The sequence below is a fragment of the Lissotriton vulgaris genome, chromosome 9 (assembly GCF_964263255.1).
Source record: "Lissotriton vulgaris chromosome 9, aLisVul1.2, whole genome shotgun sequence".
Classification (NCBI taxonomy): domain Eukaryota; kingdom Metazoa; phylum Chordata; class Amphibia; order Caudata; family Salamandridae; genus Lissotriton; species Lissotriton vulgaris.
In genome coordinates, this window is record NC_141697.1 from 633,935,141 (window position 1) to 633,953,989 (window position 18,849).

At 41.1% G+C, this 18,849-nt stretch overlaps 1 protein-coding gene across 1 annotated transcript in view; it reads right to left on the reverse strand.

The window, feature by feature from the left end:
• LOC147692003 (cytochrome P450 2F2-like) overlaps positions 1-18,849 on the reverse strand; it is an 803,876-nt gene that overhangs the window by 212,825 nt on the left and 572,202 nt on the right. The window contains exon 6 of the mRNA XM_086938296.1: positions 17,440-17,616. Coding sequence (XP_086794422.1) covers positions 17,440-17,616 — 177 coding nt within the window. The remainder of the gene's footprint in view (positions 1-17,439; positions 17,617-18,849) is intronic.

An 18,849-nucleotide genomic window follows, 5' to 3' on the forward strand; every position in this document is an offset into this window, starting at 1 on the left:
ATTCCGCGTTCTCCACGGAACGCGAAATTACCCAAATTCTGCAAGCGGAATGGAATTTACCGCCCAGGCCTACTTACTACTTCACATATTACATCACTCATGACATGGCCAGTGACATCACTGATGACATCTCACATGACGTCACTGATGACATCATCCAGTGATTATGAGTGTTTGCTAAATGTTGATGAGTGTTAAACATATATCCTATGGTACTCCAAAAGTTAAATGTGTATACTTTGTGTGCTACTAATGAGGGATATTATTTCTAATATATATTATGCGAGTGGCTATGTGACTGTGTATATGCGTGTGAAAGTAGATATGTAAGAGGATGTATGACTGTGTATGTGAGAGGCAGTACAGTTGTGTGAGTGGCTGTATGGGTGAGTAAATTAGTGTGTGAGTAGCTGTATGGATGAATAAGTGGGTATATGAGTAGCTGTATGGCTGAGTGATTGGCTGTGTGAGAGGCTGTATTGGTGAGTGAGTGTCTGTATGGGTGGGTGAGTGGCTGTATGGGTTTACTGGGTGGGTGTGTAAGTGGCTGAATAGGTGAGTTAGTGTCTGTTTATTGGGTAATTGATAAAGTGAGTTGGTGTGTGTGAGAAGCTATATTGGAGAGTGAGCATCCATTTGAGTGGCTCTATGGGTAAATGAGTGGGTGTGTGAGTGGTTGTATGGATGTGTGAATAGGTATGTATTAGTTGTGTGGGTGTGTGATTGGGTGTATGAGTGACTGGGTGGGTGTGGGTGTGAGTGTTTGTATGGGTGAGTGAGTGGTTGCGTGAGTAGCAGTATGGGAGAGTGAGTGAGCATGTGAGTAGTTGTATGTGTCTGTGAATGGGTATGTGAGTAGTTGAGTGGTTGTCTGCGTGGGTGTATAAAAGGTTGTGTGGGCCTGTAAGTGGGTGTGTAACTAATCTGTGGATCATGTCATCATTGATGTCATTTGAGATGTCATCAGTGATTTCACTGACCATGTCATGGGTGATTTACTATGCCGGATCATAACCAGTGCATTGCGGGGGCACAAGTTATAGTTAGCTAAGGTAACTATAACTGCTGAATTTCGATGGATTTGTGCCTGTATAATCTGAGCCTAACTATAATGTCCCTATAACCTGTTTTTTTCAGTGAATTACTAACTTTGTTTAATGTTTTTTTTAACAATAACAGCCCTGTAACCATTGTTTTCTTTTTGGTGAAATTCAAAGGTAAACCATGCATGCCTTGTCAAAGCTTGATGAACTACGAATGTATCTGAACAACGTATTACTTTACCAAGCATGCCTTTACAATGCAATTTTGTAGTAAAGGCATGACTGGAAAAGGGATATGTGCGGTAAAGATAACAGCTTTGTACCTCAACCCTGAACCCTAAAAACGGCCCGACCCCCTCTGGGCCCTAAAAATAACCCAGCCCCCACCCTGAGCCCTAAATACAACCCCACCCACCTTGAGCCCTAAAAACAATCCCGACCCCTCCAAGCCATAAAGATAACCCCAAACCTCTGAACTGTTAAATCTACCCACCCCCATGCCCTGAGCCCTAAAAACTACCTGGCTCCCACAAGCCCTGACAATAACCCAGACCCACACCTGAGCCCTAAAATCTACCCTACCACCCTGAGCCCTAAAAACAATCCCAGGCCTTAAAAACAACCCTGACTCCCAGCTCTAAAAACAACCCTAACCCCAAAGCCCTAAAAACAACCCCAAGCCCTAAAAATGACCCCAACCCCAAGCCCTAAAAACAACCCCAACCCTCCTTAACCTTCATCCCCAAAACATGGCACCAGTCCAACTTACATGACCACATCCACATCTCATGATCCTTCCTCTTCCTGTGCCCACCCATCCGCATCTAGACCATGCACTGCCTTAACCACGATGATGCATGGTTAAGGCATATGTGTGGTTAAGGCAAGCGTGGTTCCGCTAGCGGGGAAACAGCAGATGTGACTCAGTCCACGTTGTAAAGGCTATTTCCCTTTTTTAATGTTATTTCCTTACTATACCATCCCTGAAATATATATTTTTTTGTGAATTTTAAAGTTTTTTAAATTTTATTTCCTAACTGTAACCTTTGAAAGTTGGCGTGGTGGTGTCTGTATAGGTTGGTAAGTGGCTGTGTGAGTTGCTGTATGGGTGTGTGGGTGTGTGATTGACTGTATAAGTGTCTGTACGGGTTGGAGAGTGTGTGATTTGCTGTATGGGTCTTTAAATGGGAGTGTATGGGTCTTTGAGTGGGTGTGTTATGGGTCTGTTATTGGTTATATGAGAGGTTTTTTGTCAGTGAGTGGGTGTGTTAGTACCTGCATGAGTTACTTTGTGAACACCAAAGCTTTACCTTCACTACGGTGCAGTGATCCTTGGTAATATATCTGTCAGTGGGAAGTGTCTATCAGCTAGTAAAATGATTCATATGTCAACAATGCACACAAAGACATGACACTGAAGTTACTGCTACGTAATAATGTGTGACCTGTGCAATGTATAGGCCTATATATTATATGGAATTCCTAGGAACACCCAGAGCAGGTAAGATTTGAATGGATAGCAGATGTGTTGAAGAAACTAGCTGCTCATACAGCATAACCCTCAGCAGAGTAACCTGTAGGGGCACAGAGCCTCACCTGGAACTGCCCTCGTCAGATTAAATACTACTAAAGATAACAAGACACCAGAAGGCGAGACTGCTACTGCCTGGAGCACATCACACCCAGCGAAATGGCAACCCGGGTGGAGGTTAGCTGTGTATGGTAAGCTGCAGCTCATATTATTGAAGTTTTAAACATTTTTATGGGCATCGCGAATCCGTCGTAATCCATGTCATCACGTATTTTCTGTGCCGCTAGAGAGTCGTGATACCGGCGTGTTTTTGGCAGAACTTAAAAACATATATAGGCACTATAAAAGTATTGTTTAAGGTAAGAGGTTTACTAATGAAGTATTAAAAATTGTTAAATTATGAGGAAACTACTTTTTTAAGCTTGTTTAAAAACATTTTTAAAATTCGTGATGACGTTGTGATGGGATCGCGAAGCCATTGCAAATCCCATGTAACACAGGAACAAACAGATTTGATAGGTTGAAACACCTTTTAATCATTAATATAAGAAGCTCCCAACCCATTTTCGCCATCCTTTAAGAGTGGCTGTGATTTTTCACCCTTCTCTTTCTCCCCTGATAATTTTTCTGTGCTTTGGTGTTTTACTTTCTTTTTAACATTGCACAAAAATGGCATCTCCTCCTGACAATCAGCCAGAGGATCATGGCAGCTCTTTGTAGGAGGAGGACATAAGACAAAAGACAGAAAGCATTGCGTGGCAGTTCTTCTGCATCCCATTGGGGGAAAAAGTAATTTCTAAAAAGGTAAAGGGCAATCTGTGCTAGAAGATCCTGTCATGAGGAACGGAGAAGCAGTACTCTTGTGGTACTTCTAGTATGTTAAAGCACCTCAAGAATATTCACTCCAAACATCTGCTATGAGCAGAGAGAGTACGAGAGAGGAGCCAGCAAGGGAACATCTGTTGGAGACAATGCACAACCCGGCACCTCACCACTCCTCAACTATCATCGGACGTTCCTGCAACTGTTTGCGAATTTGCCAACCTTGGACAATTTTTCCCAAAACTATTTTGAGCATAGGGGAGCAGTCAATCCCTGCTCTGGTTGACATCATCAAGACATATAAGAGTTTCAGTTATTACAATTGTTTCACAACTGTTGTGCTTTTTGTTCACAAGCACTATGTTTTAAAGTTGTATTTGAAGAAACAAAAAAACACAAATATATCCCACAATTGTTAGAAAATACCCACTTTTATTTTAAATGGTTCTTGTTAGAACCACCTATTCTGGTTTAAGAAAGAAAACATATATGTTATATGTACGTCTGTAACAGTGTAAATATGTCTTGTTATGTGTGTGCATGTCACTTAGTGTACAGATGAGCGAGTGGATATCTGAGTGCGTGTACCGGTCAGTGAGTGAGTGGTTGTGTCAGTGACTGTCTGGGTGAGTCAGTGCATTTGAGTGGTTGTCTGTGTGAGTGACAGTGTGTGAGTGGCTATATGGGTGAGTTTTTAGGTGTTAGTGGGTATATGGGTGAGTGAGAGGGTGTGTGAGTGGCTGTATGGGTTAGTTAGTGGGTATGTGAGTGGCTGTTTGAGTGAGTGGTTGTGCCAGTGGCTGTATGGGTAAGTGAGTGCGTGCATTAGTTCCTATATGGGTGAGTCACTGGGTGTGAGTATCTGTGTGAGTGAGAGGATGCTTGAGTACAGTAAAGGTGAGAGGGTATGCCAGTGGCTATTTGGGTGAGATCATGGGTACATCTGTGCTGTATGGGTGAGTAGGTTGTGTATGGGTGAGTGAGTTCCTGTATGTGTAAGTGAAAGGGTACATGAGTGGCTATATGGATGAGTGAGTGGGTACATGAGTGTATGGATGAGTGAGTGGCTGCCTAACTGGTGTATAGATGAGCAAGAGGGTGCATGAGTGCCTGTGCGGGTGAGTGAATGGTTACATGAGTTTTATGATGATTATTGAGTAGGAATGTGTTACTAGCTCTATGGGTACGTGAGTTGCTGTCTGACTAGCTATATTAGTGAATAAGTGAGTGTGTGATTGCTGTATGGGTGAGTAAGTGACTGCATGGGTGATGTATTGGTGTGTGTGTTAATGCCTATATGGGTGAGTGATTGGCTGTATGAGTACCTCCATGGGTGAGCGAGTGGGTGTGCCAGTAGCTGTTTGGGTGAGTGAGTGTATGTGTTAGTGGCAGTATGTATGAGTGAGTGGGTACATATGTCTGTACAGGCAAGTGACATTGTGTGAGTGCCTGTATGAGTTAGTGAGAAGGTGCATAAGTAGAGTACAGGTCTGAGGGGGTATGTCAGTGCCTTTACAATAAACTCCAACACTACAGACACAATAACAATGTAACAGAAAACATAGATGAAGGAAAATATGCAGTTGTTGGCTGTGAGGTTGTTTAGTTCGATATACAAAAAGAAATTTAATAAACCACAGAAAACTTAAATGCCAGACTCCTGGTAAAAGATAATTTTTCTATTTAGCACTTCTGCAACTGTTTAAGCCTTTGCATTCCGAATCAGACTACTCAAACACTTTGACAGCTATGAAGATTCTTTCAACATTGTGATAGACAGTATTCAGTGTTCTGTCTTTCTTAACTACATTAAATTGTTCAATGATGTGATTGAATAGGAGGAAACAATTCATGCTGAGATAGGTAATGAGAGTTCACAAACCAGTCAAAGTTCAACACCTCTAAGTCAAGATCCTCTTGGACACACAATTATTGAAAATTAAGCTATAATAGCCATGAAAGAGGTGGAAAGTGCAATGCAACAAGCAAGACTGGAAAGTGTTGATTTGGAACAGTTAGTTGGACTTCCAAATGACGAGCAAAAAGAAATATATATGGCAGTAAAAGAGAGAATACAACATGGATTCCTTCATGAAAAAAATGTACATCTATATCAATCAAGCCAATAGTCTTATATGTCAGTAGTCAGGCCGGCACCTGAAAAAGCTTTTAATTGAAATGCTCACTTCTTTCCTACAGAGGACTACAGACTCAAATTTGTCATGTGTAGTAAAAGCACCAACTAGATTATAAACACACAACATTAAAGGAATTACAATACATCGACTTCTTATGCTGCCTGGGAAACATGACAACAAATAGCAGTACGTACAAAACGTTGTCCGGTGAAGCTTGTCATGAAGTCTCAAGAGTTCTGAAGAAATTTAAACTTTTAATCATTGATGAGGTGAGCATGGTTTCAAATTTAATTCTTGCTTTTGTACACTTGAGAATTGAAGAGATTTCTAAAGACAGACTATGATGTGCTGTTTGGAGGAAAGCATTTAATTTTGTTTAGCGATCTACTACAACTTACCCCATGAAAGGACAGCCTGTGTTCAAAACACTTCTCCATGATGAAACTAGAAATTCATGGGGAAGTATTTGAAGCATAATCATTTGGCTAAACTTCCAATGCAAGGAACTACATAGGAATATGCGTCAAGCATCTGACGTGGAATACGGTATTATCCTCAACGACATTAGAGTAAGAGTTCTCACCAAAGACGGAAAACGTCAATTAGAAAGCCAACTTTTTAAATAACTGTTACCTACATCCAAGACAGCAGCAGAGCTAATGTTTAGTTTCATTCAAGAGAAAAAATAAATTTGTCTTCCTGATGCCTACACTTCAAGAGTGCTCCTGTCTTAACAAACAATTACTAGAATTGGAAAAAGTAGAAATGAGGCAATTTACAGCAACAGACAAAATGGAACACCAGGGTGTGACAGTATTTTTAAATGAAAAGCTACAAGCAAAACTGGGTTCATTTGAAAAGCCCTTGTCCAGAACTGTGGGATTAGAGAAATGTTTAAGTCTTTGCAAGAATTGTAGAGTAACTCTGCGTAGAAATGTAAATGTTGAGGAAGGATTAGTAAATGGTGATATGGGTAATGTGATTGATTTAATTAACTTTCCAAATACTTTGGAACACTCTACTACACCAGTAGGTCAAGAGTTCACAGCACTTTCTTTAAGCAGCATGCTAGTTTTGAGTTCAACTGTAGCAGGTGTGGTTGACTGGTGGTAAATGTAAGTGTACCTAAAATAGCATAATAGCCAATCACAGATCTGCTTACTTACCCTTTAAAATCACTACCTAATTTTAGCTACCACGATATTTACTCCATCCAATAATATATGTCCTTTTTTTAACCTTGCTCACATCCATTTTAAAAAATGCCTTTAATTTTAAGAACTGCCTCATTCAGCTCCAGCCTTCTTCTGTGTGCTTTTCGCCCTTGCCTTCAAAATGGTTAGAGTGTGGATTGTGGATCACAGCTTTGAGCCAGAGAGTATGCTAGAAAGAGTGGCATTGACAGGGACATGTGTTTGCCTAATGTGGACATTACTTCTGTTGGCCAGAGAGGGTTAAAATGGTATCAATATTTGCCTTTGGTTGAAATCATTGTGGATTGCCAACAATGAGTCTTCATGATTGTGCACTGTGGTGGCAATGACCTAGGCACACTGACTGGGATAGGACTGGAAATCCTAATGAAGGGTACCTTTGGTCAATTAATGGCATGTTTTCCCTCACACTGCATTGGTGTACTCGAACATTTGCAAAAGGTAGAAAGGGAAGTGGCCAAGAAAAATGTCAATAAAACTATTTCGGCATTTCTCAGAGACCACAACATGGGCTCCATCTACAACAACAATTTATGATTTGACATAGATGGTATATATAGAAGTCATGGAGTTAATTTCACAGATAAAAGGAAACTGTGTGTTTATTAACAACTGGAAATACTGTAGCTATCTTCTATATACAATAAATACAACAGCTCTTCTAAGAGCCACCCTTTTCTCAAACACTAGTACATTTTTACTTTAATTCCATTTGTAACATTTTTCCCACCGCCACACTGCAAAACAAAAACATACATTCAATGCACAATAGGTCATTTAGGTTTTGTGACTCTGTGTGAGTGTCTAAGTGGTTGTGTAAGGTTTTTTTTAGTCTCTCAGTAGGCCTGTCAGTCTCTTAGTGGGTGTGTGAGTGCTTGAGTATGAGTGAGTAGGTTCATAAGTGTGTGAGAAGAATTTTGAGTAGGCACTTGAGTATCTGTGTGGGTGGGTGAGTTGGAACATAAGTGTGTTATTGGGTCTGTGAGTGGCTACATGAGTGTCTGAGTGGGTCTATCAGTGGGTACGTGAGTTTCTGAGTAGGACTTGAGTGGGTACATCAGCGTATGAGTAGGTCTGTAAGTGGGTGCATGAGTTTATGAGTGGCTGCTTTATTCTCTTAATCAGTGTTCGAGTGTTTGAGCATATTTGAGTGGGTGCATAAGTGTGTGAGTGGATCTGTGAGTAGGCGCATGAGTGTTTGAGTGGGTGTGTAAATGGGTATATGAGTGTGTGAGTGGGTCTGTGAGTGGATACATCAGTCTCACAGTGAGTCTATGAGTGACTGCGTGAGCATCTCAGTGTGATTGTCAGTATGTGACTGAGTGGCTTTGTGAGTGGGTGCAGGAGTATCTGAGTGGATCTGTGAGTGGGTGTGAGAGTGAGTGGGTCTGTGACTGGATGCATTAGTGTCTGTGTGGGTTTATGCGTGAGTGCATCAGTGTCTGAGTATGTCTGTGAGTGGGTGCATGAAAGTCTGAGTCGGTCTGTGAGTGGTTGTGCTAGAGTCTGAGTCTGTAAGAGGGTGCATGAGTATCTGAGTACGTGTGTGAGTATCTAAGAGGGTACGTTAGTGTGTGAGTTTGTCTTTTAGTGGGTGAAGCAGTGTCTCTGAGAGGGTCTCTGAAAGCGTGCATGAGAGTCTGAGTGACTCTGTAAGTAGATAGGAGAGTCTCTGTGTGGCTCTGTGACTGAGTGTGTTAGTTTTTGTGTGGGTCTGTGAGTTAGTGCATGAGCCTCAGAGTTGGCCTATGAGTGAGTGTGTTAGTGTCCGAGTGAGTCTGTGAGTGGTCATGAATGTGTTTGTTGGGGTCTGAGAGTGGATGTATTAGTGTGTGAGTAAGTATGTAAATGCATAGATTTCTTTCCCACAAACGTCGCAAAACCATTGCAACAGTACTCAGTGGGCTAAGCAGAGAGATGGGACATCCCAGCAAATTCCCACACATTAAAAAAAGAAAGACGGTTTGAGGCATTTTTATACCCATAAGGGGTCCCTCAGAGACCTCTAAAATTCACCCATGGGGTCCGGGTACCTCTACTCTGACACCTTCCATCATTTACAAGCTTTATTATTATCCCCAGGACCATGTTCCACTATGTAAAATGGCAGCCGCAACTATCAACCCAGAATACAGCTAGCCAATCACTGCACTGCAGTTGGCACGTGGGTTCACGAAGGTCGGTGTTAGAGTCACGAAGGGTTCACACCCTAAGATATACAAATTTGGTGTTTACTCAATATCTCAAAGGATTCAGATCAAACAACAAAAAGCACTCTTTCTGCATCAAGAGCTAGGCTTCTGTCAAATTTTTATGTAATCCCATCCAGCAGTTCGGGCTGTACTCGTATTCTAGTTCACTATAGGAATTAACATGGGAATATACTTTAATTTACCCCCCTTTTTCGCGGCCCCGCTTAACTGATCACCCCAAAACTTTCAATGCACAACTTGAACCAGGAGGTCACTTTATTTGGAACATTTCATGAAAATTCATCAAACAGCACCAATCTCAAACGCAAGTCAAAATACGCTTTTCCAATGGAATCTATTTCCTAACTATAATCACCTACTGGCTACCACAATATGTTAATATACTCACTCACACGCTTACCTTAAAAATACTTACAATGTGTGGTAAAGGCCTTGTGGTAAAGGTTGCACTATAAAGGCTGTTTCCCATCCTTTCATACTTGTTCAAGAGCTCAAAAAAGTGTCTAAGCTTTGCTGCTCTCCAGACTTGAATACAGGGTGCAATCCGTTCTGGCATTCCTTGGTTTCACATTGCCCACCTTAAAGCCACTTTCCAAGCAGCAGCTCATCTTACCTTGGTGCTACACTGTGTTGAATGTAGCACTCCTGTACTGCACTCTATGAGTTAGCTCTCTATTGGGGGAAGATCTGCTTAAAAGCTTGGCTATGTAGTACACAAACTCTATTATTAATTCAGATAAATCGAAGTCAGGAGGAGTTGCCAACTGTGCACCACAGCAATCCCCTACCTTAAATCCCTGGGCCTTATTCGCAAAAGTAATCTCAGACAAAATTCTAACTTTATGACTTTTGGTATTCACAGAAGGCATTTAGGAGTACTAACGTTAGGATTTTTGTCTCAGTTAATCTTAAGTTTTGGTCTTAAGTTAAACTTAAGATAAGCTTAAGTTTAACAGAGATAAAATCCTAACTTTACAACACTGATTTTGTCTCAGTTAAACTTAAGTTTGTCTTAAGTTTAACTTAAGACCAAAACTTAAGTTTAACTGAGACAAAATCTTAACTTTAGTACTCCTAAATGCCTTATGTGAATACCGAAAGTCGTAAAGTTAGGATTTTGTCTCAGATTACTTTTGTGAATCGAGCCCTCTGTGTTCAACAAAAAATGTACCATGAACCCTGTAGCATCTTCCCCAGCCCGGGAACATGCAGATGAATACATCACAAATCGAGCTCTATAACAGACAACTTTATTCTTGAGCATATCATCATACACAGCATATATTTGCAACATAACTTTTATAACTACACCTTAACACCTCCCAGAAGAGTACATAATTCCTGTTAGGAGTCTGCCCGGTTCCGCAATGTATATTACAACACTACATCTCCCTCTTTGTTAAATAAAAAGTCCAGACAGCATTAGCATCATAGTTCCTCAATGGCTAGTTGAGACTCTCGCTCTGGTCTGCCAGATAGGGTGGTATGAGATAGTAGGGGTGCACCTAGATCATGCACCGAAGACATAGTCTCAGAAGTTTGATCTGGACATTTAGATAGGGTCTCCTCAATCGTGCTCTCAGGAGCTGACGAACATAGAGGTAGGTGTTCAAAGTGTGACGAGTCCTGTGTTATGGACTTTTCAGGACAATGCGCTATCACCATGTGTCCTTTGCACTTTACAACCCTCTAGGGGTTGACAGCAAACGGATCTGTTTTCTGAATCCATTTCTGTTGACCAGTACCCAGTCCCCTTTGTTGAAGGCTGTTTCCTGGGTGTGTCAGCACTGCTCTGCACCTGTTTTCATTTTGCACTTTTAAGAAGTGTCTGTGACACAAACCTTATCGACAGTCATTGATTGGTCTGATGTCCATTGCAGTAGTTTGGTTCTTATGGCTCTCCCAATTAGCACGGAGGCAGGACTTTCAACAGTTGTGGAATAAGGAGCTGATCAATAGGCACAAAGGGCTTGTCACATGGCTTGGTTTGCATTGATTCCTACTATTGTTGCTCATTGAACTACCCTCTTGAGGGTGCCCATGAATCATTCAACAACCCCATCGGCTTGTGGCCAGAGAGGTGTACTCATTTGATGCTTGACATTCAGTCGAGCAAGAAACTCTTCAAATTATTTGCTATTGAAATGCAAGCCATTATCATATTTGAGAATAGCAGGGATGCCCCAACCTGCAAAGATGTCATCAAGCTGCTCGATGACTTTGTCATGAGTTGTCAATTATAAGACTTTCACCAACAGAAAATGCAAATATTCTTCCACGACAATCATGAGATGATGTCCCGTTCCTAGGGTCCCATACAAGTCAACTGCAACTCTCTCCTAAGAATGCGCAGGAAGGTCAGACATTGTTAATGGATGCTGTGTCAATTTGGGAGATAGACATTTACAAAGGGGGCATGCCTTTAGTTGTTTCTCAACTCGTTTATCTCGGTGAAGGAACCACATTCAGTCACTTAGACCTCTTTTGGGGCCACAATGCCACGTTGTCCTTCAAGGGCCTGCTCAATGACTTGCTGTCTCAAGCTCTTAGGAATGATGATTCTCGAGTCTCTCCATATGATACCTTCTTGAGTGCCTGATAGTTCATCTTGTACATTTGTGAAATCCAACATCATCAGCAAAGGGTTGACTTCCTTTTTCCCAAAATTGTGTTGTAAGGAGGTCTTTGGGAATGAGCATGTCTTTATTTGCGTTGGTAGCAGTAAAGAAAGCAGCAAAGATCTGTTCATGGATAGAGCTACTGGCATACTGGATCTCACAATGAAGTTGAGATACTCTTCAGCAACTCTGGATGTTGAACGGAAGAGTGAAGAAAGGGACCAGTACATCTGATTGATTCAGACTTTTTGATCATTTACCGGGAAGCAGTTGTCATTTTGGAAATCCAATTCTATTTGGATAAGACTTACCATCACAAGAGTGAGGGGAGGTTGTTTTGAGCCTTAGGGCTCACCAGGTGCCATTAGGCACAGTTAGAAGCTTTTCAGTGATAAAGATCATGACAGAACCAGAGGCCTATTGTTCCTTTACCCTCGTCCTGAGGAGACCGTTAAGTTTGCAGTGGCTGAAACGCATCCGCGTCGACGATGCTTCGTTGGAGGAGTCCTTCTAATAAATTAAAAAGAGTTTTTCATAATAGTATACTGTGTGACACTAAAGAGTGAAAATAGAGTTGTGTTACCTCTGCGCACAAACCTTTGGGCTACCTTCAGTGGACTGCCTTAAATAAATAGGCAGACACCAAACAGATTTTTAGGGTATTGGCAACATCATTGGGTGTTTATTTATGTTTTGATATATGTATTACTTTGTGTATATGTAAAATTGTTTATTATCTTCAGTTGAAGATCCTCCCATTTATGTATGTGTGCCCCATTTCAACTTTGGTAATTTAGATTTGTAGGATTATTGAACTACTAGCGAGGGTAATTGATTGTTGCCTACACGTTAATAAAAACTGCACATCTAGTCCTCCGTATCATTGTTCTTTTATATTTGAACTGTTACTATGCAGCAGTACTTGTGAACAGTAGTCTGCGAGGTTTTGGTCTTTCCCCCTCCTTCTGTACAATGGCATAGTCATACTCTTACAGTCACAACCCCTACCTCTCGATACGTGGGGCATCTTGATTTTTGAGTTTCCAAAGATAGTGAACAACGCCTGATGATCAGTGATAACAGTGAAACGTTTTCCTAATATAAACCCATGAAAATGTTCTCAGACCCACTTTACAGCTGGACTTTCCTTTCCTGGCTGAGAATAAGTACATTCTGTTTCAGACAGGCTTATACTGGCATAGGCCAGACTGTGTCTCTGAGTATTTGGAGTGACATTGTGTTGAGCAAGAATAGCCCTCTGCCCCACCTGGCTTGCATCTACTGTGATCTCAGTATGTAACTTGGGGTCAATATAGGACATTTCGGTTGTATTCCCAATCACATGTTTAATTTCTTTGAAACTTTGAGCGCATACAGGAGACTACTGGAATGAGACATTGGCTTTGATAAGTCTCTCAATGTGGTGCTCACTGTAGCAAATCACAAATGCATCTTGAGCAATAACTGGCCATGCCCAAGAAGGATTGCAGCATGGTTACATCTTGTGGGGGGCAAGTAGATGACAGTTCATGCACCTTATCCAGTTCAGGAGTCACTACCCCATCAGAGAGTATGTGCCCAAAGAATCTAAGTTTGGTTTTGTTAAACTCACACTTTACAGCATTCAGAGTGAGAACTCTATCAGCAGGTAACTGGCACTTTTTCCATTGTCCTGAATACCAGTATGTCATCACTATAATTAAAAGCATGTGTGACCAGTCAAATTACTCAGTGAATAACATCCTAAAATATATCCACAGCCAAAGACACTCCAAACCTCAGTCTTTTGTATCTGAACAAACTAACATGAGTTGAAAAAGTAGCAATGTACCCACAGTTCTCTTCCAGCTTGAGTTGATGATATCCTTTGTTCAGGTCAAGACGGGAGAAGACTTTGGTTCCGTTCAGTTGCATGATCCTGTCCTCTATGTGAGGACCAGGATGTCTTTCTCTTTTGAGTGCTTTATTGGCTCGGCTCATTCCACACAGATGATCACTGAACCTCTACTGTTCTTTTGAGGCACCACTACTATGAGCGAGACCCAGGGTGAAGGACCAGTGGAGCGTTCAATGATGTCATGCTTTAACTGTGTTTCTAGCTCTTTCTCAACACCTTCTTGTAAGTGAAAAATGTCTCTGCTGTGTTGTTGGGCAACAAGGTGAATGTCTTCTCAAGCAAGAAGCTGCACTTTCAGTGTCTTGAGTCATCCTAGGTTGTGAAACAATGACGGGAACTGATTCACGATTTCAGATTGAGCACAGAGGTAGTATTTGAGAGATATCAGTCCCTTGTCTGCAGCAGAGGCAAAGCAGAGCAGGCATGCACTCATGCTTGCACTGACACTGTTTTATGTTGTATGGTTGCAATAAACAACCTTTGACTCTGTAATGGTTTAGAAGCAGTCCATGGGTATACCTTCGTGTTTGAAGAGATAGCCACTGCCTATAACGAAGGTTATAAGGATACTATTCAACTTTAATGTAATTTTATGACAGCGTCTGAAGGAACCTTGTGGTTTTGTTTGGTGATTCTTCTTTGGTTTTTGGTCTTCTTTGTAAGCAGTTAATCCTACATGTGCATGTTGTTTCTCAGTCGATATCATCAATGCCCATCTCCCTTCTTCGCTAGCACTTGATAATGCCGTTGAGTAGTCTTTATACAATGAACTTGATTTCTTAGCTTCTACTTGTTGTAACTGATCTTGAATTTTGGCTTTGCGGGCATGACAAGAATGCTTCTGGAACCTTGTGAAGAGCATTTTCTTTTCTCACTGTGACTCACTTGGTTTCTCTTTTGGTCTCCAAACTGTTAGAAATGGTTTCCTTTTCCACAGCCTTTGCACATTAGTCCTATATCTAGACATTTACCTTCATAGGAAAATGAAAACCCACGACTGAAGCATAACTTTTTCTTCTTTGGAGATGACTTGTGTGCATCTATTGTTTGCTTATGCTTTCTTATCTTGATCAACCCTGATTCATTGCGTGCTGTTCCTGGTTCCATATCAGCAGCATTTCAATCTGCAGTTCTTCTGCTCTTGTAGCCATTAACATTGTCTCTAAACTGAATGTCTCTTTCAGCATGTGTCTTCTGAAAGATTCTGAAAGACAACCATTGATGATTTTGAGCTGCATGGCTTCTCCATCACTGAAGTCGCAGAATTTGGAGTATTGGATAAGTGCGTCAAGTCTCTCAACAAACTCATCCATCGTTTCACAAGCATGTTGTCATGCTTGGTTGAAGATGTACCTTTCATAGTCAAAATTCGGCATCAAACTGAACTTGGCTTCCATTGCTTCTCTAATCTTTTGGTGCGATGTTGCATCAGTTTGTGAGACTATCTTTAGCACTTCTTTCACTTCATCACAGGCAAGGTTTTTCAAATATTTAATGATTTTATTCTCATCTTCTTCTTCTAGCACATCTCTGAAGTCATGGATTATTTTGATCCATGCAGCCCAACTGGCACCAATGTTCTAGTTCTATGCTGTGTCAAACAAATGTGGTGGCTTCAGAAATATAGCAGCATAGTACCTTGTGCTCCCATCTGTTGCCATTGAGAGCACATGCTGTTCAGACAACGTTCTTCGCACAAAAAGGACCGGCAACCTCTCCTCCCAACACCACTGTTTCTTGGGCCTATCCGTCTCGTTCAATTTTGAGGTCGTATACCACTTCACTAGCTTGTGCCAGTAATTACGTTTCTGCTTTCATACCCGGTTGTCACTACCTTTAGCATTTACTTTGCATAGATGATGGCTCTGTGTTATCGTGCAATGCAGTATTTCTTCTTTCAGCCTTACCTGCGGGTTTCGGTGGGATTTTCAAATGTGCTCATCTTCAGAGCCTTCAATCTTTTTGATGGCTGTGCATGGACTGGAGTGGGGCTTTCACTCCACATACATCAAGGACAGACTTCTTTGCATCGATTTGGGGCACATGTAGCATGCACGAGCAGTTTGCGGTAGAGTTATAAACTCTTAAGGAGAGCAACCTTGTTTCTTCAGGGCACGTATCCCTTACTCACCGCCAGTTGAATCATCTTCCCCAGCCTGCAAGCATACAGATGAATATGCCATACACGTTGCCTTGTAACAGACATCTATATTTATCAGCATACAATCACACACTGAACTCATTTTCATCATAACTTTCATAACCACACCTTATCAGCAAATTATGTAATTTCTATTTAGTGTCCGCTCGGAACTGCAAGGGCCCTACCACGTATAATATCATGGTCACTCTCTGGCTGTGCACCCAAAGTCTGAAATTCCATTTCTCCAACTTTCTGCGCCCTTATCTTTTTACGGGTATTCAGAAGAGGTTAGGCAACTCATGCTTAATCTTATTTTCTTCACAGAACACTACCTGTTCTGAAGCCTGAAGGTCAACTTTTTTATTTTTTGTTAATACAAGGATCTTAGGAGCATATTTGTCAATGTTGTGCTATGCAAGGGGTGGTGCAAGGGCAACATAACACTAAAGAAAGACTTATCAAGCCTTGCAAGGCCACCTTGCCTTGGATCTTGCACATGAAGTACATTCAAGAACGAGTGCAATCAAGCGTAGTTTGAGATCTGAATACTGGTGGCCTGGCATGGGCTGCAAAGTGGAACATAGTATTTAGGACTGTTTGGCATGTGAATGGAGCAATAAGTCATAAGACTGTGACATACCCACCAGTGGTAACAGATAAGATGAATGCTCCATGGAAAAAAATTGGATTGGAAATTTCTTTATCTGATGGAGTTCTAGCTGCCAGATCGGTCTGTAAGCTTTGGTGGCTCTGGATAACCATTCCAGTTCATACCTCTGCACGTCACCACTATAACAGCTTCAAAAGATGCAGCCTCACACAAAGTAGTGAGAAGATAGGTTTATTTGTCCAATAATAAACTTTCACCGCACTCGCACTACTAGTGCTCTTACAGCCCCCGTCAAGTGCCCATACTCCTATCCCCTCCAATGTTCCACGACGCAGGATGCCACAGAACCCTCATCCAGCTCTGATGCGTAAAGTCCTTATTTGTATTGTTCTGTCACTAACTAACAACATGAAAAGAAGACTTCTCAGTATGTTTTTTAAAATGTACAGCTGTAGCTGAAGAGTTGTCCTGGGGTCTCACGTGCCTGCAGACTGAGCAGTGCATCCTGGGGGAGACAAGATGCTGGCTGTTGCTATTTTCATCCTATCTGACCGTATGTCCTTTGATATGACCTGTATTTTCTTTTAAGAAGAGTTGCACATTAGGGTATCCTTTTTTTTACTGTCCATGTGATCTAACCATTTTAATTCATCTGTGTTTTTAGAAGTAAATTTAGCTAATGTTTCCTTAATTAGGATTTTCAAAAACTCTTTAGATTGTCAATGGATCCTGCACATGAGCAGAGATTATTCAATGTCAATGTCTATCAATGAAAATCTCATGAGTTGAACTCCTTTCCCTCTCAAGCCCACCTCCAGAGATGCACAATAATGTGATATCACTGATACCCTTGAGCCCTCTTTTGGCAACATATCGGCTTCAAATTGTTACCTAAAATAAAACGTCTATCCATCATTTTCTATGGGGTGATATATTTAAAGGTGTCTTCCAATGCACAATACTTCTTTCCACAAACTTTTAAGAAACAATGATTAAAGAAATCCCACTTACGTAATTAACTGATTGTCAGTTGAATTGATAATTTGAATAGAAAAAAATAGATCCAAATTGTTTAAACTGTTCGAATTTGCTAAATACAGTTCCTATTGCTTCCACAAGGAATTGAGCTAGTACCAGCCATCCACTCACTTATGCCAAATGAAAATTCCTCTCTGCCTTTGTAGTCTTCAGATATTAACATGATAGTCACCTGCTCCATCCTAATGAGGAAACTGTCAATGAAGTCTCTAGGACAGTTTAGGTCCAACGTCTCCAGGTTCATCTTTGCTCTTTCTGAAATAAAGTCTCCCACATGCTTGAAGTTCTTGAACATCTGGACATGAGGCCCTGGTAGCCAACGTAGAATACCTGGAAACATGTGATACAGCTAGAAAGAGAGGAGGAAAGAGTAGATTAGGTCACGTATTATTGTATTTTTGCACTACGTTGACATCAGGTTATGCCTTTAATGTGTGCTATTCATCGGTTATCCATACTAAGGCAACATATCTACTATTAAAGCCCCATAACCAATAGAAAGAATAGAATGTGTCCAAGTCAACAGAGGAAGATCTCTTTACAAACGTGGCTATGGAATAACCATCACAGAGAGGTCTGATTATTTCACTGGTCATATTGTTTTCTTGTAACACTAGTCTGAACTTTCACCTCCTGTACAACTATCATCATAATGTGTGTACTCCAACAAGCGATGTGATGTCCCTCTGCATTTGAGGGTCAGAGTAGCTACCACTTTTAAGAAACAGTGTGGGGTATATATGAGGAATCTCCCAAGGTGCAAGCCTAGCATTTTCCATTTCCTGATACTCAGCCAGACTTGTGAAACTTGTAATTCCATAGTACTGGGTGGAGTTACAGCAGAACAACAGTTAAAATGCATGTGATTTCACTGGGCCCCCCGTTCAATGCAACTCGAAGGGAGGGACTAAAAGTCCATTGGAAGCATCTCTGCCTTATATCCTCTTCATAGAAAGAGGTGCACTGATGGCACAGGGTTAACTGCAGGGTTATACCTGGGCCAGAATTAAATTTAAATTTCTAGGCATAACACACAACATTTCTGAACATTTTGCAATACATGATTTTGGATATTTTTGTAATTGAGAGACTGGTTCGCGGAACATTGTCTCTCCGAGAATCGAGGAACATGTTCAGCTCTAGCTCCTTCTGGCATCTGGCTTTAACTTTTTATATGAAGTATGCTCTAGAGTGGAAAGTGTCAGGCAAGATATCAGCGAGTACCATATTTAAAAAAATATAAATTGAAATTTCCCAAAAATGTTACTCATTTCTGCACATTTCTGGTAATAATTCAAGGGAGTGCCTATTTATTTGGTCACCAGCCAAATAGTACATAATCTTTGCTGTTTACCCAGCAAACAGCAATATAGTACATAATCTCTGTTATTGAATAATATCTGAAATATCACTGTTTATCTGGCTGCAGGCTGAATAGAATAGCTAATATACTATTTTTCAGTTGTAGGGATAAATTATGTGAAGGAGGTCTTTATTGAAAGGAAGTGTCTATGCGCCCAGTCACCAGTTTAGTAGAAAATAATCCCTTATATTTAGAAGGCAGCTGTTTAAATAGCAAAGA